Genomic DNA, 21204 nt, shown 5'->3' with positions numbered 1-21204 from the left:
AACCAAAAAATTAGAGAAAATTCAAAAACAGCCTGGGAAAAATGGTGCACTGCGTCGGGGAACAGCAGAACAGCTAACGGACGACTTGTGAGAAACAATGGGGAGGAGAAGGCAATGGAACAACATCGCTAGTGCTTCAAGAAAGACAAGAATTCAACCCTGAATCTATCCCACAAAAAAATCCTTCAGAGTCTAAGAGCGAAGTGCAAACATTTCCTGATGAACAGTGCCAAGAGAATCCATCACTAACTGACCTGAATGCTAAGAAAATAAAAGGCACTCTTATCAAACTAAAGGAAATAAGTCAGATACACAGAGGAATAAAGGAAATACAATAGCAAACACCCGGGCAAATACAAAGCATTTATTTCCTCCTCTTAACTTTGCTGAAAGACAACTGGCAGAAAATGGTAATAGTGCCTAGTAGGAGATGTAAAATATAAGATAATAATAACAGAGGATGAGGAAAGGTACGGGAATTTTTTTCTTTTCTTTTCTTTTCTTTCTTTTTTTTTTTTTTTTTTTGACAGGCAGAGTGGACAGTGAGAAAGGTCTTCCTTTACCGTTGGTTCACCCTCCAATGGCCGCCACGGCCGGTGCACCACGCTGATCTGAAGGCAGGAGCCAGGTGCTTCTCCTGGTCTCCCATGGGGTGCAGGGCCCAGCAGAGAGCTGGCCTGGAAGAGGGGCAACCGGGACAGAATCTGGCACCCCAACCGGGACTAGAACCCAGTATGCCGGCGCCACAGGCAGAGGATTAGCCTACTGAGCCGTGGTGCCGGCCAAGGTAAGAGAATTTTACTACTGCACACTTCTTATACTAAATGCAAAGAAGTATATTAGAGTGCTAAGCTAAACTAGACAATTAAGCAAAAAATTCCATTTTAATCCCTAAAGTATCACTAAAAATGCAAAGAAAGAATCTGCAAAAATAAAATAAGTAACTAAATAAAGAAATTAAAATGGAATACCGGAAATATTTTATTAACCCAAAAAAATATAGAAACAGAGAAAAGAAAAATAACAACAAAATGAAGCAAATAGAAAAGAAACTGCAAGATGAAAGCTTAAACTTAACAACATCAATATCCACACAAAATGTAAAAAGATCAAACACTGTAATTAAAAGTCACAGACTTCTGGACTGGATTAACAAAAGGTAAGACTCAACTGTATGCTGTATTCGAGAAATATTTAAATTTGATGGTAGGTAGAAAGTAAAAGGATGGAAAGATATATACCAAACAGTAAGCACAAGATACCTGGTGTGCTAAAACTAATCTCAACTTCAGCACAACAAAATGTATAAGAGTCAATCCATTGCTCCTAAGGACGTGGACCTCAAGAACTTCAACACACATGAGAGAAAAAAAAAAAAAAAAAGACAGAACTAATGGATATGAATCTCAAAAACTTTCTAATCATAAAATTGTTACCCAGAATATTCTCTGATGACAAAATAATTAAGTGAGAAATCAATCAGATCTCTGAAATTCCCTAATATTTGGAAACTAATAACATTTCTAAATAACCATCAGAAATATTTTTTTAAATTAAAGTGAAAATATGATTTGCAGGATACAACTAAAGTAACTTCTTTGGAGGCAACTTTTAGTATTAATTATTTGCCATTTAAAAAAAAAGATATAAGGGCTGGTACTATGGCATAGCACCTGTGGTGCTGGTCCATATGGGCCCGGGTTTGAGTCCTGGCTGCTCCACTTCCAATCCAGCTCCCTGCTAATGCACCAGGGAAAGCAGTGGAGGATGGCTCAAGGGCTTGGGCTCCTGCACCCACATGGGAGACCCGGATGAAGCTCAGACCCAGATGAAGCTCCTAGCTCCTGGCTTTGGACTGGCCCAGCTCTAGCTGTTGTGGCCATTCGAGGAGTGACCCAGCAAGTGGAAGATCTCTCTCTTTCTTTTTCTCTCTCTCTCTCTTTCTCTCTCTTTTCTCTTTGTAACTCTGCCTTTCAAATAAAATAAGTCTTTTTTAAAAAGATTTAAAAATTGATGATTTATGACTCTACCTTGGACCAAGACCATACCAAAAAAAAAAAAAAAAAAAAAAAAAAAAAAAAAACAGAAATGCTGTTCACACTTCCAAACAAGCATTCAGTGTAATCAACTATACATTTGTAGCCATCAGTAGATATCAGGTCATTGAGTATGGACTCTTCTGTACTCAGTTATGTTATCATGATTATGGATTTATCTTTATTTTGGGAGACAAGAGTATGGAGACAGAAATAGCAGATAAGCAAGACCTTCTATCCATTAATACTCACAACAAACAGGGATGGGCCAGACCAAAGCCCAGAGCTCAATCCAGGTCTCCCACATAGGTGGCAAGAGCCCAACTCTAGCTATCACCTGCTGCCTTCCATGGTATGCAATAGCAGGACTCTAGAATCAGAAGTGGAGCCAGGACTCCAAACCAGGCATTGTAATATGGGATGCAGGTATCAGGCAGTATCTTAACTGCTGGGCCAAATGCCCACCCCAACAGCAGCCACTTAATGAACACCCACTACAAGCCAGACAACTGAATAAGAAGATATGAATTATGCCCATTGTGTTGGTTCTACACGTTCAAAAACCTACTTGTTAAAAAAAGATACCACTTGGTTGAATTTGCTTTCCTTGTGCAAGCAAGAGTCCGATTATGAGAAGAATAAAAGGCAAACAAATCAGTACTGGCACTATCTACACCAGACCCAAAGTTCATATTGTTAATAAATCAATAGCAATTAAATATCAACAAGACAAGTTAAAACATACCCATTTTTTTAAAAAAAGCAAAGACTGTTTGCAGGAAATTCACAAAGAAAAACCACAAATAAGAAATGTAGGAATACATGCAATGTAGTCTAGGGAATATATGCAAATATTCTGATTACGATTCAAAGATACACAAATTAAAATTACAAAGCAGTATTATTTCTACCTATGAAATTGGTGACGTCAACAAAGATTGCAAAAATATAACATCCAGCCTGCATGAAGGTACTTCTGTCACAATGGGGACAGTATGAAGAGTTAACTCTTGGGAGGAAAAGTAGCATATCAAAAGTCTTAGCTTGTGTATCCTTGGCAAAATCAGGGATGTACCCAAAGGCTTATCATTCATTGAGCCCCCTTTACTGCTATTTGTTATACATAAAAACTAGAAAACAAGATAGATGTGTAGTTATTGGTTACACTAGAAGTTGTACAGCCATTCAGAACAATATCGTGACAGGTGGGGTGCAGACTCCATCAAAGCAGGGATCCATCTCACAGTTGATCACGACTGTAGAGGGCAGGAAAACACAGCTGGGATTACCAGACAGCTCGATAACCCGCAACCTACAATCAGGGTAAGGAACCTTTCCTCTGCCAAGGACCCTCTGGATATGCTTAACACCACTTGTGGCCCACACAAAATCATCAACTTGAAAAGCAGCCTGCTGTAGATTTAGCGAATTTCCAGGCCCATCTGCAGCTGCCGGGGTAGGCCCAGACCTAACGGTTTCACAGGCTTTGTATGGCCTGCAAGTCAGACGCTCCCCACCCTAATCTAGACCAAGACATCAATTCCACTCCATTTTTCAAAAAATCAATCAAGTAGTGTGTATGATTCATCTGAAAAATAAACTGCTTTTTTATTTTCTCAGTTGCTGTCATCAGTAAATGCGAAACCCAAAATCCAAGCGTGGAAACTCAAATATCACCATCAAAGGAATGGGGCAGGAGAATGATCTCTCCACGGAGGTGAGTGCGCCAGACTGGTAAAATGCAGTATTCCTTTAAGAACCCAATGTCCACCTTTCAGAGGAATCCCCTAAAACCGCTTTTCTAACAGCCCTTCCAAAATAGAAGATGCAAACCACAACCATCATTCTAGACAGCCCCAGATGACTGTGCTTCTTGGATATCGTGGACTTGATCACTCCAACTTGTCCCTTGCTGTCACACTATCAGCTCACCCTTCAAACTCAGCCCATCTCCCCAGTACCTTCCACTGTCTCTAGACCAGGCTTAACTGCATTATTGGGGCCAGGGCTATGGGTCCGCAAGTTAAAGCTGTGGCCTGCAGCGCCAGCATCCCATATGGACATGTTTGAATATACAACTGCTCCATTTTTAATTCAGTTCCCTACTAAGGCACCTGGGAAAGCAGCAGAGGATGGCCAAAGTCCTTGGGTCCCTGTACTCACGTGGGAGAACCAGAAGAAGCTCTTGGCTCCTGGCTTTGGCCTGGCCCAGCCATAGTTCTTGCAGTCATTTGGGGAGTAAACCAGCAGATGGAAGCTCGCTCTCTCCCTGTCTGTCCTCTCTTTCTATAACTCTGCTTCTCAAATAAATAAATATTTAAAAAATAAACCAATAGTGCTGTTAAGTCAGAGTGGAAAGGCTCTGAGAAGGGGCCTAAAACATTACTGGAACAGAGAACAAGGACTTCAGTGACCTGTTTTGCATCTCTGGCTCACATCACGGTTCATGGCCCTACCCCAGAGTTGACTTCATCAGAGAATGCAGCTGCCACGTAAATCAGGCACTACCGTGACAGCCAACTATGAGGAGTATGTTTGGCTCACCTGAAGCAGAAAATCGTCTGTATTTTTCCAACACTGTTGGCCAGAGTTGCTTAGAAATGCTGCCACGCCTATTGTCCTGGTTGCACAATCTAAGGACATTCACCTGTTTCTGAGAGGGAGGCTCTGGAACTGCCTAACAGCCCACGAGGGGTGACTATGGCACACAGTCACATTCCCTGTGTTCTGTAGGTGAAGAGGGACTTGAAGAAGGAAAATCAGAGGCCACGCAATAAACAACCTGTCCGTCTCAACTCTCTGACAACAGTCCAACCATCTGGGGGTACTTCCTTCTGGGCCTCTCTATGGCTGGCACACAAGCCAGCAAACCTGGACAGAAAGTTCTACATCTGCTTTGAAGAACTTGTCATTTAACTCCTAGAGGTGCCAGGAGCTTTCATTCCAGTGCTACCTTTCTATAATCATCACTAAGACAAGAAGCCAGATAAGCACGTAGAGTTAATAAGCCAGCACCAGCCCTATGGATAATATGAATAAGCCCTGGAGTGTGAAAGCCGTGATGTAGACCCCAAGATCCACTCCAAAGAGGTCACAGGGGTCACTCAGGTTGAGGATCAGGTGCTGGCTGCTTCTGAAAAATCCAAGAATGTTAAATTTGCATTTCCCCATAGTCCCACACTCCATCCCATCAAGGCAGCCCCGAGTCCCTGGGACCAGCCCCTCCAATGCCCTGGACTCCCAGGGCTCTACAGCCCAGCTGCATAAGACCCCTCACTCTCACTCACGGACCGGCTGTGCCCAATTTCTTTGTGTGGAAGAGACGTCCCATCCGACTGGCTTACCAATCCGGGAAGGAACCGAGATGAGCAAGACATGCAGAGGTGGTACAGGTGAGCCGGCAGGCGACACAGAGGGCATGCCAGGCCCAGGCCTGGGGAAAAGAATGGTGCACACTCTACCCTAACACAGAGGAAAACAACTGACTTCTACCATCCTTTTAAAAACGGATTTCATCATGTTGTTCTGCTTTCTCTAAAAGAACATCGTTAAAAAACAAAGTGTTTATACTTCAGCTTCTCAAAATTGGCCTGTTTAACCATAAAAACCTACACATGAAGCCAATCCTGTCTTTTATGATTGCTACACTCGCAACCACTGTGTGTCTAGTAGAATTAATTTTCTTGCTTATCTGATGCCTTCTTTTAGAACAAAAGAGAATTTGGGGGAAGCGGTATGATCCCTTCATAAATTTTACTAAGAATTGGTCAAAATGAGGATATTTTACAAATGTGGTTTTCTTTTACACCTTCACTCCTAGTGCTGTATCTTCATCAGAGTAAGGAACTTGAGGACTCGGCTATGCAGCAACCCTAAAGCAACAGCGCCCACCCTTGTAATGCTGCAAAATTAATCCCATCATTCATTCCTTTTTGAATACCACTTCTGAAGCTTTAAGAAAATGGAGAGATCTGTACGGCAGAGAGAAAAAAAAAAATGACCAAAGCAAGACTGGCTAAATAATGACTTATCCACCACACACATTTTTAGAAGAAACATATCAAAAGCAGCAAGGCCTTAATTTCTTTCATTGATAAGTATAAAGGAACTAGAAACAAGGAGACGAAAGTCACCCATCACGTTCGACCAGGTTACCTCTTTCTAAATCCCATATTCTCCTCCTCGTTGGAGTAGAAAGATAAGCAGATCAAATAGGAGCTGTGTGCCAACAGCTGTTACTGCACAGAGATACCCAACAAAGAAATGACCCTGTTAGTTCAGCTAATGGGTCCCAGAGGGAACAGGCGGGAGACAAGGACTTCAAAACAGCCCGGGCAGCGCAAGGAGCCAGGGAGGGCAGAGTCTCCAGCGAAATCCCTGCTTTTTCCTCATCATCAAAGTGAAGGTCAGGGGGAATGGTAATTTTCTCATAGAATACAGAGTAACTGTATGACCTAAACCTGTTCAAAAAGCTAAATGAGCCTTGAGGACGTTACGCTCGGTGAAAGAAGCCAGGCACAAAAGGACACACAGCTACGATCCTGCTTTCAGGAAGTCCCTGGAGCAGGGAATTTCACAGACAGAAAGCAGACGGGTGGCTGCCAGGGCTGGGGGCGGGGCGAGGAGGGAGTGAGTGCTTTTCAGTATGGGATGATGAGGAGGATTCTGGAGGCGGATGCTAGGGCTACAATGTGAACGATGAATGGCCACGAGCTGTACACTTTAAAATGCTGAATTGTATGTTTCATGTACTTTGCCACAATTTTAACAAAAATTTATTAAAAAAATTTTTGAACAGACCAATTATCCTTAAAGACCTGAAAAGAAATAACCACCAATTACAAATTCTTAACCTAGAGAAATATCTTAAAAGGATAAAGGAGGGGCTGGCACTGGGGCATCACGAGCAAAGCCCCCGTCTGTGACGCCAGTGTCGTGTATGGGCACTGGTTCCTGTCCCGGCTGCACCACTTCCAATGCAGCAAGCTGCTAATGCTTCTGGGAAAGCAGCTTAAGATGACCCAAGTGCTTGGGCCCCTACACACATGTGGGAGACTCGGACAAAGCTCCTGGCTGCTGCAGCCATTGGGGAGTGAAATCAGCGATGTAAGTATCTCTCTCTCTCTCTCTCTCTCTCTAAGGTCTCTCTCTGTCTTTCCTCTGTCTGCAACTCTGCCTTTCAAAGAAATAAATAAATCTTTTTTAAAAATAAAAGAGAAATAAGAATGTTTTCAGGTCAACAAAGAAATCTTAAAATGATTGGAAAATTTGAACAGACCCAACAGCACCCGTCATTTCAGCTCACAGCTGGGGAGGGGATGCACAGATCCACGCAGCCCTGTCACTTTCAAGGGGACTCCGTCTATCCCTGTCCCTCTCCCTACCCTAATGTCCCATTCACCATCACCCGCCACAGTGCTTCCCAACTGTCCCCTGGAGCACAAATTACATATCCAGATTGTGGGGCTAGCACTGAGACACAGTGGGCTAATGCCCTGGCCTGAAGCGCCGGCATCCCATATGGGCACCACTTCTAGTCCTGGCTGCTCCTCTTCTGACCCAGCTCTCTGCTATGGCCTGGGATAGCAGTGGAGGATGGCCCAAGTCCTTGGGCCCCTGCACCCATGTGGCAGACCAGGAAGAAGCTCCTGGCTCCTGACTTCGGATTGGCACAGCTCCAGCCATTGCAGCCATCTGGGGAGTGAACCAGCAGATGGAAGACCTCTCTGTCTCTACCTCTCTCTGTAACTCTGTCTTTCAAATAAATAAAATAAATCTTAAATATATATATACATATATATGTACATATACATACATACACACATATACATATATAAATATACATATGTGTGTATATATATATATATATATATATATATATATATACACACAGATTGTGAGGCCCTGTACTTAGAATATCTGATGGAGGAGGCCTGGGATGGGCCCAGGTTCTGGATATTTTTCTTTTTAGGCCCACAGAGGGTTCGTGGCAGAATTTGGGGACTCTCGCCTAGCATATATGTTCACCCTTTATTTGCACAGCAAGGAAGTTAGAACAGCTATGTCCTACAGCTCCTAAGACCACACCCTGAGCTACACACATACACAGAGCTCTTGGCTCCAAGGCCTAGAAACAGCCAGGCTGTTAATCTGGTGGAGAGACTGCTGCCTTGGCTGTGGCTGAGTAGCTGACACTGCTGGCCTGCAGCTCCTCCTGCTCCATAAACCTCCATGCACCTGGACAAAATCATGAGGCTGATATTTTCAGACACTAGCCACGAGGCAGTGAGCAAGACTGACCGCTGAGAAAAGGGCCACTAGCAAGGTGAACTTCAGCTGAGAGATGACTTTCCGGTCAGCTGCAGCAGCTGGCATCCTGGAGAAAAGCCACCAACAGCAAGCAGGTCTCAAAGGGAGGGTCCCCGCAGTGCAGGGGGAGAGAGAGAGTTACTGCAAGCCCTTGGCTGAGGGCTGGGCTGCAAGGGCACAGGTCAAGACCACCCAGCTTCGCAGGGAGCTGGTGCAGAGGAGGGGCCAGCTGAACAAAGACCAATGGAGGTGGAGCAGAGCTGGGCACTGGGTTCTCACCACACCAGGGTGCAGGGGCCTTGCTCACATGTCCTCAGAAAGCCTGAAACCCAGAAAGACCTTGCCTTAGAAGCAAAGGCTGGCGCTGCAGCTCACTAGGCTAATCCTCCGCCTGTGGCGCCAGCACCCCGGGTTCTAGTCCCGGTTGGGGCGCCAGATTCTGTCCTGGTTGCTCCTCTTCCAGTCCAGCTCTCTGCTGTGGCCCGGGAAGGCAATGGAGGATGGCCCAAGTGCTTGGGCTCTCCATCTTCATGGGAGACCTGGAGGAAGCACCTGGCTCCTGGCTTCGGATAGGCACAGCGCGCCGGCTGTAGCGGCCATTTTAGGGGGTGAACCAACGGAAGGAAGAGCTTTCTCTCTGTCTCTGTCTCTCTCTCTCTCTAACTCTGCCTGCCAAAAATAAAAGAAGCAAAGGCTATCCCCAGAGAAGGGATTCTCACCCAGGGTGACTCCAGGGAACATCTGGCGAAGTCTGCGGACACTGCTGGTTGTTACAGCTAGGGCAGTGCTATTGGCAGCCAGCTGGGAGGAGCCACAAATGTTGTTCAACACTGCAGAGCACCAGGGCGGACCCCCACAAGGAAGAACCACCCAGCCTCGGGTGACAGCGACCCATGCTGGAAGCATGAGCAGAGACTGCTGGCTCCTTCCTGAAACAAGCCCAGGGCAATGTCAAGCCTCTGTCCCTCAGTGCCAATCTGCTGATGGCACAGCCCATGTCACACAATCCTTCACTTGGTGAAAGCTGTAAGAAACACAGAATCTGTGGAATCTGAACAGACCAGCGTGAGCCACGTTAACAGAGTGCCACTGAAGCCACGGATCCAAATAAAAGGTTATCTCAGTTTGTAAAAAATGTCATTTTGTCCTCAGCAGAAAAATCTATGTTCCAGTGGGAATATAACATGTTACAGCCACTGTGGACAACAGAACTTGAGGCAGTTCCTCAAGAAGTCAGAGAGACAGCAGATGGCTAGGCAGCCACTTGGCACATCTGCATCCCATTATCAGAGTCCAGGCTACTCCACTTCCAACCCAGCTTCTTGCTGATGCCCATGGAAGGCAGCAGGTGATGGCTCAAGTATTTGAGTCCCTGTCACCCACATGGGAAACCTGGATGGAGTTCCTGGCCTCCTGGGTTTGGCCTGGCCCAACCCCAGCTGATGGAAGATATCTCTTTATCTCTTTCAAATAATTAAATCTTGTTTAAAAATTAAGTCCAGAACTACCATATAATCAGAAATTCCACTTGTAGAAATATATTCAAAACCACTGAAGAGCAAGACCTCAGAGAGTTGCGCAGGTGTGTTCACAGCAAGTCCCAACAGCCAAGGGGCAGAAGCAACCTGAACGTCCAGCAGTGGGTGAGTGGACAGAACGTGGCTTATCCAAACAGCACAGCATCACTGGCCATGAACAGGAATTACAATTTGACATATGCCAGGAATGAGCAAATCCTGAAGACGCTATGCTACATGTAATAAGCCACACACAAGAGGAGAGATTCTCAGTCCAATCACACAAGCATCTACAGCAGTCAGATTCGAGATGTTGAACTGTGCTGGCTGGGGGAAGAAGGGGATTATTCAGCGAAGGCAGATTTTCTGTTTGGAACGATGGAAAGATTCTGGAGTTGGCTGGAGGTAATGGATGCACAACAAGGTAAAGTACTTGATGCCACTGAACTATATACTTAAAAATGGTTAAAGGGGCCAGTGTTGTGCTATAGCAGTTTAGCTGCCATCTGCAAAGCTGGTATCCCATGTGGGCAACAGTTTGAGTTCTGGCTACTCTACTTCTGATCCAGCTCCCAGCTAATGCACCTGGGAAAGCAGCGAAGGATGACCAAACTGTTTGGTCTCTGCCACCTACATAGGAGACCCAGATGAAGCTCCTGCCTCCTGGTTTCGGCCTGCCCCAGCCTGGCCACTGTGGCCATTTGGGGAGTGAACCGAAGGATGGAAGACTGACATCTTGATAACTCTCTCTCTGTCTCTCTCTCTCCTTCTCTCTGTCTTTCTCTCCCTCCTCCTCTCTCCCCCCCCCAACTCTGCATTTCAAATAAATAAATAAATCTTTTAAAAATAATGATTGAAGTGCTAAACTGCATGTTGTTTACACACATTAGAACAAAAACAAAACTCAATGATGGGAAGCCAAAGGCGATTTTTCCAAAGCTAAGCTAAGTAAAGGACAAGTCATTTCCCCATTTGACATGCCCAGGAGGTCACTCAGTGAGTGCCACACACAGCCCTGAGCTTGGTCACCATTCCATTCATAACAGCCAACCTGACTTTGTCCCAGGACTGGGAGTGGGGGTCAGGGCTGGGCACACCTTGCAAATTCCCCAAGAGGGGCCTTTCAGAGGTGCAGCTCAGCACCAGCTTCTGCTCTCAGGGGGCAGCCCACATGCAAGGAGGTGTCAATTTCCTCCCTGGCATTTTCCCAGCTACCAGGTGGCACAAGAGGGCATCTGGCTTTCCCACGTTTCTGGGATTTCAGGTTAAGTCTATGGTTTAACCCAAGCAATTCATGACTTTGTAAAGAGACAATTCTTCTAGGAGAGTCAAGCTGGCAAATGAATACCGCTGGGAGACGTTTATAGTCAGGTAAGCAAATCTGCCAGGTTAGATCAGATTTCCCAAAGGCTACTTTCCAAAGCGTTAGTGGAAACAGGAAGACAAACAGGTGAACAACAACTCGCCAAGAGTTTTGTGCGAGTGAGCCAGCAGCCGCCAGACCTGCCTTCCGTGATTAAGGTGCTCACAATAGGGTGAATGCTAGTGACAGTTCCCACTTATTTACTGGAAACAGCCAGGATCTGGAAAGATGAAAATCTAGTCCATTTATCGAGAAACCAGAGAGCAACAGAAAAACAGAGATGGCGATGATGCTAATGATGGTGAAGATCCCTTGACTAGCATGTATGGTCATTTTTACCAATTCCACATCCCAGACAAGGACACCAGGAGTGCTTGTGGCAGCCCACCATAGGTGGAAAACACCAGGCCTCCAGGATTCACACACCCGAGCTTAGTAAGACGTTGCCCAAAGGAGAGTGCAAAATGCTTTGCATTTCTCCAAGAATTAATAATAAAGAGAAGCTCTGGATAAGGAACACTGAGGTAAAGGAAGCAACACTTTCTTTAAATGAGTAATAAAAAGAAAAAAAAATTCAGCCAGCCCAGGGCAAAGAGATACCCAGGATAGAGCTTTTAGAGAGATCTTCAGCTCCTGCAGCCTGACTCTCTGTACAGAGCTGAAATACCACGCCTTTCATAACCAGGCAAACTGTGGTCAATGTCATGGCATTTCTCAATACACATCAAATCACATCGTATCATTCAAGGGAAAGAAATATCACATAAAAACTGAACCAGAAGAATGAAACGCAACGTAAATTTTCTCCAAAATTACTAAAAACCATTGCAAACAGAAAGTAGTATCCAAACATCCAACTGTTTTCTTAAAGACTGTAAGAAACAAAAGGAAATACTTTTAGAATATAAACATAGCCTATATTTGGCATAGAACCAATTTACATTTTTCTTTAGATAACAGAACTATACCAAAAACACTTAATTGGCTCATTTCAAAATTATAAGTATTCCCTTTCTCAAATATATTCCATTCTCCTAGATTTAATTTTATAGATCCAATTTCACTGACATTTGCTTTGAAATAAAACTTTGATGTCAATGAAGGCTTAAATAAACAACAAAAAATTTCCATAAACACAATTAAGAGATCTAGTCCCGAAAACAGTGAAAATCAATTTGATATTTTTAATTAGATTTCATAATAAGTTCAGTATTTTGCAACAGCCCATGGCCAAATGTTATCAAATGCAGTCCTGGCCTGACAGCAATAGAACTTTTATATAGCAACAAGATTTGCTCAAACAGAAAATGAACCACAAAAAGATACCAATTAGCCTTATGCAAACAGTAGGCTTCTCCAGCAAGGTTCAAATGATTCTATTTACACAATTTCAGTTTACATAAAACTTTCCCAAAATGCTTCAGAAACTTTGAGCAAGGGACAGGTTTTGGTGGCGAGTGGCACTTACCTTGCGATAAATCATATGGCACATGGCTACTCTTAACCTCATCCCGGCACACTGAACGTGATAAAAATACAAGTGGTGCAGAATGGCCAGAAAAAGCGTGCAGGCAGTCAGCACTGAGGCGTAGCCATAAGCCGTGTGCAAAGCCACTGAATCCGTGGGGTCATAGTTTTCAAAATAATTAATGACCTTCCCCAAAAATATGGGCTGCATTACTTTGGTGCCTTCCTAAAAGAAATAGAAAAGAAAAAAACCCGAATTAGTAACACAAACCACAGCGATTTTTGTCAGCATGAGTATTACTTTTATTAGGAGGCTAATAAAGCACTTTGACAAAGTGGGATGCTCAACGCCAACCTAAACACAAAACAGGACTCCTTTCTTCTTTAAGAAAAAAACAAAGCTACAGTCCATTGTGCCTGGGACACTGTGCATGCTCAATAAATATTATAGCCAACAAGTTTCAACAAATTTGGCAAACTACCAGAAAGTCTCGACTTAGCATGAAAGAGGCAAAAAAAAAAAACAGCCAAAAAGGAAAAAGGAGAAGGAACCAGGTTACAGCACCGCAGGCCAAGTCTCACTCTGCCCACTTCCTCTGAGCTCCCAACCTCCCAGGCCAAAAGGCAGCAGAGGCAGCTGCTGTGCAGGAGGCAAACTCATGACTCATGCGCTCCCGCCCTAAGAGCCTTCATGAACCAAGATGCTGGCATCAACACGGATCACAGAAGGGAGCCAGGGAGTCGAACCCCATGTGCAGATCCAAGACAGGATCCCCAGGATGCCCCAAGGGTGCTGCTTCTCTACCCACTAGAAGTTGGGGTGCACCCAGAAGTAGTGCCATCTTCACATAGGCAGCATGGATCGAAAAACACGCAGAAGTCAAGCTAACAGATGACGTCATCGGCGTTCTCTATCAGCCATAAGATGCAGGTGCTTGTTTGCTGTTGTTTTGTTTGTTTGTGAGGGTTAGAGGGAGAGATGACACACAGAGCTCCCACCAGCCCATTTACTCTCCAAATGCCCATAATGGCCAGGCCTGGGCCTGGGCCAAGGGCTGGGAACTTAATCTAAGCCTGCAATGTGGGGGGGACCCAAATATGGGAAGGTTGCATTGTCAGGAGGCTGGAGTCAGATGTCGAAGCTAGGTACCAACCCAGGCACCTTGAAAATGAGACACAGGCATCTGAACTACTACTAGAGGAAACACCTGCCCCATGCAGGTTTTGAAGAAGTCGTCATCACCTATTCCCCAAGGCAGAAATGAAAAATCCTAGCCAATGAGTATGAGTCGGGAGGCAGAGGGAAAGCAACTTTTGTCACCACAGCTACAGGCAGAGAAACAGCAAGGCACCTTGGGCCACACCAGGCAGAGGAGCCTTGCTTGTCTCCGCGTCACTCCATCCCATAGCCGGCTGCTTCCCTCCTAAACCCTGGAAGGGCGCTTCCCTCCTCCCCACCAGACACTCCTTGCAAATCCAAGTTGCCAAAAGTAAACACACCATTTCCCCTGGCTTCTCAGAGACAAACGCCTAAAGTCTGGCAGCCTTTCAAGAACTTGACTCCCAGACAGGCTTTTCCTTTCAAGCAACCCCTCCTCATGAACACAGGCGTGGTAAACACGTGACAGGTTTGCCTTTGGGAGCTGTTGTCTATTTCAAGTGAGGAGCCCTTGCACAAGGCAGAGGGGTCATGAAAAAGTAAGAAAAAGAAAAAAGTGAACCTGCGTTTTCTTCCCAACCAGCAGTGCCTGAGTAGGAGAGTCACTGAAGATGTCCCCTTCCCCGCCATGGGCCATGATGCTAAATCCCTGTACTCTGTCCTGGTGCGTGTGCACCTGCACACACGCATACCCAGACTTCACCGGCCACACTGCCTTCCATGAGGTCAGGGAGGATTCCATGCACTCTGCAGAAGGAAACATCATTTAGCTGAGAAATCCAAAGTTGGTCAGATTCCAAGAACACGGGGTTCCCACTTCCAGCATGCCCACCCATTTGTCCCAAGACTTTAGGATTTACATCAATATGGATACAACTGGAGGACACCACGTTGAGTGAAATAAGCCGAACACAGAAAGACAAATACCACATGCTCTCCCTTATATGTGGAAGCTAAAATTAAAAAAAAAAAAAAAAAGCAAACAGAAATGCCTGTGCAAATCAGTTTTGCTGTAAATACAGTTTCTGTCAAATTTTGGTTTTAAATCTTTGTCAAATTCTTAATAACTATATACACCATGGTTTGAATGACTTTGTGACTATTGTAAAACTGACTTTATATGTATGAAGTTGAACATATTTTCATTTGATTATTGCTTAGAGCCCTTGTCGATTTTCCTGCTCAGCTGTGGTCTTTTTATTCTTTATTTGTCGAACTCTTAATTTAGTGAAGCATTAAGCCTCTGGCTATAATGTCAATTAAAAATACTATCTCAAAAATAATAAACAAAACATTAAGTTGGAAAAAAACATGAGGCATTAGGCATTTCTGGAACAGCCTCTGACACAGTGGCTAGAGTTCAGCGCAGTGAAAATCTGGAGTTACAGAGAAGCGCTGACCCAGGGCAGCCAGGGACAGCAGCATGCAAGCCTGCCAAGAACAGCCGTCACTCCTGCCATCCCACACCTTCCTACAACATCTCCTGCTCCCTGGGAGTCCCTGTTGCCTGCCACACAGTTTTCTGCCTCAGCCCGGCATGGGTGGGGTTCAGGATTCAAACAGAGAAACTAGGAGGGACACCTCCCATCTGAGAAAACGAAGAGATAAAACACACTCAACGAAAAAGAGTACAAGGTGAAGGCAGGTCGCTGCGGCCTACACTGTCTAAACCCGCCTGAAAACAGAAGGCCCTGCATACTACTGAGCACACTGGCTCATTAATCTCAGTAACGAGTAAGGCCAGCCCATACCTACCTCTCCTCCCACACACCTGTGTATCCTCCCGCCCACCCCTTCACCAGTGAGAAATGAAGCGACTAGGCAATGCTCATTACCAATCCTGTAACTAAAAAAATTCAAGCTCTTGGGGTATGAAGAACAAGGTCAAAAGTTGTTCCTATCTATACCCTGGGGAAGAGGCTTGCCACAAAGACTACAACCCTTACTGCATCATAAGCATTCCCCACTTTGAAACCACATGGGCTTTTTAAAAAGTTTTATTTTCATTTTATTTGAAAGGCAGAGAGAGAGACAGAAAGAAAGAGGTCTTCCATCCACTGATGGATTCCCTAAATGCTACCAACATCCAGGACTGGGCCAGGCCGATGAAGCCAGAAGCTGCAGTTAAGACCTCACTTAGGAGCCCACAACCCACATCAGAGTGCCTGGTTTGAGTCCCAGTTCTGCTGTCAATTCCAACTCCCTGCTAGTGTGCACCCTGGCAGGCGGCAGCTGATGGCCCAAGTACTTGGGTCCCTGCCATCCATATGGGAGACCCAGATAGAGCTCCAGACTCCCAGCCCTGTTGGTTTCTGGCATTTGGGAATGAACCAGAGGCTAGAAGATAACTCCCCCATCTCTTTCTCTCTCTCTCTCTCTGGCTTTCAAATACAAGGTTCCACTAGCGTCTCAGGAGTACTTGAAAGCAGGTATTTCCCAGTGCAGTACTTGGTACTGAGCCACCCTGAAATATGTGCCAGCTAAGGCCCACTGCTTGCTTCACAAAGCGATTCCTAACACGGTTGGAACGCAGCGCCCTCCCATCCCATCCCGCCAGGCACCTGCCCAACTCTATCATGCCTGATTCCAAAGATGAAAAAATAGTAATAATAAAGAAGAAAGATAGTCATTTTTATTAAAAAATGACAGGAAATAGAAACAAGCTGTCAAAGAAAAACATGCTTCCATGAAAAATACAAGCAGAAAAGAATGAACTTGTGGGGAAAATGAACATGCGGTCAATTTTAGAAAAGCAGGGAGTGCGCGGGGGACAGAAGTTGGGCTGAGACAGATCAGAAACAAGGAAGAAACACAGAGAATCTGGACAACTCACAACCATCAAGATCCCAGAGATGTGAGCGCTGGATCCCCTGGGATCCCGGGTCCTCTTGGCTGCAGGTGAGGACGAGTTTTCAGAACCCGGCTCCACGCTTGACATGAGGGCCAGGCTTTACCGGAAGATTTCTTTCTCAGGTTTTAAAGAACATCTCGGAAACACACAACTAGAACAGGGTAATCATCTCCTCCGTCCCCTACGACAGCTTCAGCTCATGTCAGCTCGGCTCCCCTGAAGCTCTGCCCACCCCCTGTGAAGCGGGGGCAGGGGGCTGAGAGCTCAGCAAGGCACAGGACCTAGCCCCCCACCCCGACTCCGATCTGGATCCCATCACTTGGGGAGAAGCCAGAGTGCAGAACCATCCCCACATGAGCCCATGGGGGCAACAGTCCTGCCTGCTTCCCTGAAGGTCTTCATGAGGGTAGCCACCATATGACACACATCCCAGGAAAGCCCTACAGAGCCCAGAATCCAGAGGTCCCCAGGAGAAAACTGAAACCCTCCACTCTACATGGGAGGGAAAATCCAATGTTCAGAAAGGACTTATTAAAAAAAATTTAAGGGGCCAGCACTGTGGCGTAGCAGGTCAAGCCTCTGCCCATGCGGATACCAGTTGGAAATTCGGCTGCTCCACTTCCAGTCCAGCCCCCTGCTAATGTGCCTGGGAAAGCAATGGGAGATGGACCAAGTCCTTGGGCCCCTGCACCCACGTGGGAGACCAGGAGGAAGTGCCAAGCTCCTGGCTTTGGATCAGCTCAGCTCCGGACATTGCGAAGTCTGGGTGTGCGTGGGTATACGTGTGTGCGGGTGCACACGCACCAGGACAGAGTACAGGGATTTAGCGTCATGGCCCATGGCGGGGAAGGGGACATCTTCAGTGACTCTCCTACTCAGGCACTGCTGGTTGGGAAGAAAACGCAGGTTCACTTTTTTCTTTTTCTTACTTTTTCATGACCCCTCTGCCTTGTGCAAGGGCTCCTCACTTGAAATAGACAACAGCTCCCAAAGGCAAACCTGTCACGTGTTTACCACGCCTGTGTTCATGAGGAGGGGTTGCTTGAAAGGAAAAGCCTGTCTGGGAGTCAAGTTCTTGAAAGGCTGCCAGACTTTAGGCGTTTGTCTCTGAGAAGCCAGGGGAAATGGTGTGTTTACTTTTGGCAACTTGGATTTGCAAGGAGTGTCTGGTGGGGAGGAGGGAAGCGCCCTTCCAGGGTTTAGGAGGGAAGCAGCCGGCTATGGGATGGAGTGACGCGGAGACAAGCAAGGCTCCTCTGCCTGGTGTGGCCCAAGGTGCCTTGCTGTTTCTCTGCCTGTAGCTGTGGTGACAAAAGTTGCTTTCCCTCTGCCTCCCGACTCATACTCATTGGCCAGGATTTTTCATTTCTGCCTTGGGGAATTAGGGGATGACGACTTCTTCAAAACCTGCATGGGGCAGGTGTTTCCTCTAGTAGTAGTTCAGATGCCTGTGTCTCATTTTCAAGGTGCCTGGGTTGGTACCTGGCTTTGACATCTGACTCCAGCCTCCTGCTAATGCAACCACACTGCCTTCCATGAAGCTCCAGGCTCCTGGCTTCAGCCTGCCCCAGCCTCAGCCATCATAGACACTTGGGGAGTGAACCAGGGGATGGAAGATCTCTGTCTCTGTCTCTCTTCCTCTCTCTCTGTAACTCTGCCTTTCAAATTAAAAAAAAAAAAAAAGATGTTTAAAAAAATTTTAAAGGAAAAAGAAGGACTCATTCATAACATGAAAGGAAGGAGTAGGATTGTTTTTAAAATTCCCTCTAAAAAGAAAAAAGGAGGGATGGGTATTTAGTGCACTGATTGGGATACCTACATAGCTTAGCAGAGTACGTGGGTTCAGGTCCTGACTCTGATTCCAGCTTCTTGCTAATGTGCACCTCGGTGGGCAGCAGGCGACAGCGCAAATACTTGGTTCTCCTACACCCATGTGTGAGAGAGACCGGATTGAACTCCTGGCCCCTGCATCAGCCCCAGCTACTGTGGGCACCTGGGGAGGGCACCAGTAGATGGAAGGCCTCTCTTTGTCTCTACCTCTCTGCTTTTCGAATAAAATGAAAATAAATAATTCGAAATGTTTTTAAAATAACATAATATGTTCACTGGGAAAATACCCAGCCCATTCGTAACAGACAAGAGGTGAGGCTGGTTTTCACAAAGGCTCTGTAACATTTCTTTGCTGCTGGCAGACCACCACGGCAGAGTGAGAAGCCAAGCTTTCCAGAAAGATTTTTAGAAGTTTCACTTTTTAGGGACCAGTACTGTGGTGTAGCGGGTAAAGCTGCTGCCTGCAGTGCCAGCATCCCATAGGGGCGCTGGTTCGAGTCCCAGCTGCTCCACTTCTGATCCAGCTCTCTGCTATGGCCTGTGAAAGCAGTACAAGATGGCCCAAGTCCTTGGGCCCCTGCACCCACGTGGCAGACCAGGAAGAAGCTCCTGGCTCCTGACTTCGGATTGGCACAGCTCCGGCCATTGTGCCCATCTGGGGAGTGAGCCAGCAGGTAGAAGACCTCTCTCTCTCTGTCTATCCTTCTCTCTGTGTGTATTTCAAATAAAATAAATCTTTTTTTTTTTTTAAATAAGTTTCACTTTTTAAAAGTGTCTTTTTTACTTTAACCATTATGGATACAAGCATTTTAAAAAGTCTTTTATTTACTTATTTTCAATTACTTGAAAGGAGACAGATCTGCCATCTACTGGTTCAATCCCCAAATGCCTATAGCAACCAGGTCTAAGCCAGGCTAAGGCCAGGAGCTCCATCCAGGTCTCCCACATGGGTGGCAGGGACCCAAGCACTTGAGCCATTAGCAGGTGAACTTCTCATGTGTGCATAAGCAGGAGCTGGGGCTTGAACCAGGCAATCCAAGGTTGTGGGATTGTGGGTGCCTCCCAGGGCAGCTTAACTGCTTCGCTGAACTACCGGTCCCAGATACAAACTATTCCAAATGATCACTCACTCCCCTGACTTTATAAAGCAAACGGATTTAAAAGCAGTGACCCTTACAATTTAGAGTCATCTCTGAGAATATTAAAACACAGGGGGCTCACGACCCCACAGTGCCTGCCTAGCACCATGCCCTGCAGCTCCCACCTCTGCTCTCCATGCTTCCTCCACCTCCCTCTCCCAGTGTCTTCTCAGGGACCTACAAGTAGCTACAGGAGTAGCTACAACTTGACCTCCTGGCTTGAGGGACACTTGGGGCAGGGGCACTTACACAAAGGCCCTGCAGGGTCTCAGGAAATCAGCCCTGAGGATATACTGCAACTCTGGGATGAGTCTACTCCCTGCTATTTACACAACTACTGGCCTCCAAGTAGCCTTCTACAGCTTCTACCTGGACCATGGCCAACCAGAGCCAATGCAGCCTTGGACAAAAGCCAAGGCAATGGACCAGGCCGGTGGCTGAGCAGGCCCTTTGCCAAGGGTCAAGAACACAGGACCTAGCCCGCCACGCTTCCGTACTTGGGGAAGGAGTGGGCAAGCCCACACTGGGCTCCTTTGATGTCCTTAACTTCACACTCCACAGGGCAAGGCAGCTCCTGTCTCAAGGCAAAGGGTGACGTGGGCAAGCAGCCTGGGTCTCATGGTTCGGCCAAGTTTCCCGCAAGCTCCTCCGTGAGGACTCTGGGAGCGTGGGGACTTGCTTTAGCGGTGCACAGGGGACAGTGGGCTGGCAGCTGGTGCGCCGCTGCGCTCTAATGACCATTTGCCTTGCAAGAGCACCACTGGCCACTGTTTCTCCAAGCATGACCATCAGTCCTGGTTCTCCCAGGGTGAGGTCTGCATGGCTTTGAAATTCCAATCTCAGGCCAGAGTTGTGGTATAGTGGATTAAGATGCCGCCTGCAGTATAGACAGCCCATATGGGAGCTGGTTCAAGTCCCAGTTGCTCCACTTCCAATCCAGCTCCCTGCTAATATGCCGGGGAAGGCAGAAGATGACTCAAGGGCTTGGGCTGCTGCACCCATGTGGCGGACCTGGATGAAGCTCCTGGCTCCTGGTTTCAGCCTGGCCCAGCCCGGGGCCATTGCAAGCATTTGGGGAGTGAACCAACAAGTGGAAAATCTCTATGTCTCTCTCTCTCTCTCTCTGAAATTCTGACTCTCAAATAAATAAATAAATCTTTAAAAACAAAAAGAAATTTCAGCCTCAAAGCATCCTTGCCTCTCCTTGCTGGTGTCACTGACATTAGCACCTGCAGGTCCTGCTCGCAACTTGGCTGGGTAGCAGTACCCAGCGTAGGAGTCTGGGGCACACGGCACAGGGGTTCTGTTTGCCAGAGGAACGGGAAAGGACACAGGAAACTTCACCTTTGACAACACCAGGCAGAGTGCAGCTCTTCCATCATCTAAACCCCAAAGACCAGCAGGTAGGACACAGACGCAAGATCACGCAGGAAGCCGCTCCAGGCAATCACCCACATAACCAGTGCTCGTTCCGTCTGACCAGTGACCAGTGCTGATGACGGAAAACCCAAAACTGCACCTTAGCTAGTTCAC

At 46.5% G+C, this 21204-nt stretch overlaps 1 protein-coding gene across 2 annotated transcripts in view; it reads right to left on the bottom strand.

Moving 5' to 3' along the window:
* ABCC4 (ATP binding cassette subfamily C member 4 (PEL blood group)) overlaps nucleotides 1-21204 on the bottom strand; it is a 267134-nt gene that overhangs the window by 191616 nt on the left and 54314 nt on the right. For both annotated transcript variants that reach the window (XM_002713003.5, XM_051850536.2), the window contains one exon: nucleotides 12694-12918. In XM_002713003.5, coding sequence (XP_002713049.1) covers nucleotides 12694-12918 — 225 coding nt within the window. The remainder of the gene's footprint in view (nucleotides 1-12693; nucleotides 12919-21204) is intronic.

This window comes from Oryctolagus cuniculus, chromosome 9 (genome assembly GCF_964237555.1).
Source record: "Oryctolagus cuniculus chromosome 9, mOryCun1.1, whole genome shotgun sequence".
Classification (NCBI taxonomy): Eukaryota; Metazoa; Chordata; class Mammalia; order Lagomorpha; family Leporidae; genus Oryctolagus; species Oryctolagus cuniculus.
This window is presented reverse-complemented; position numbering and strand designations above follow the sequence as displayed.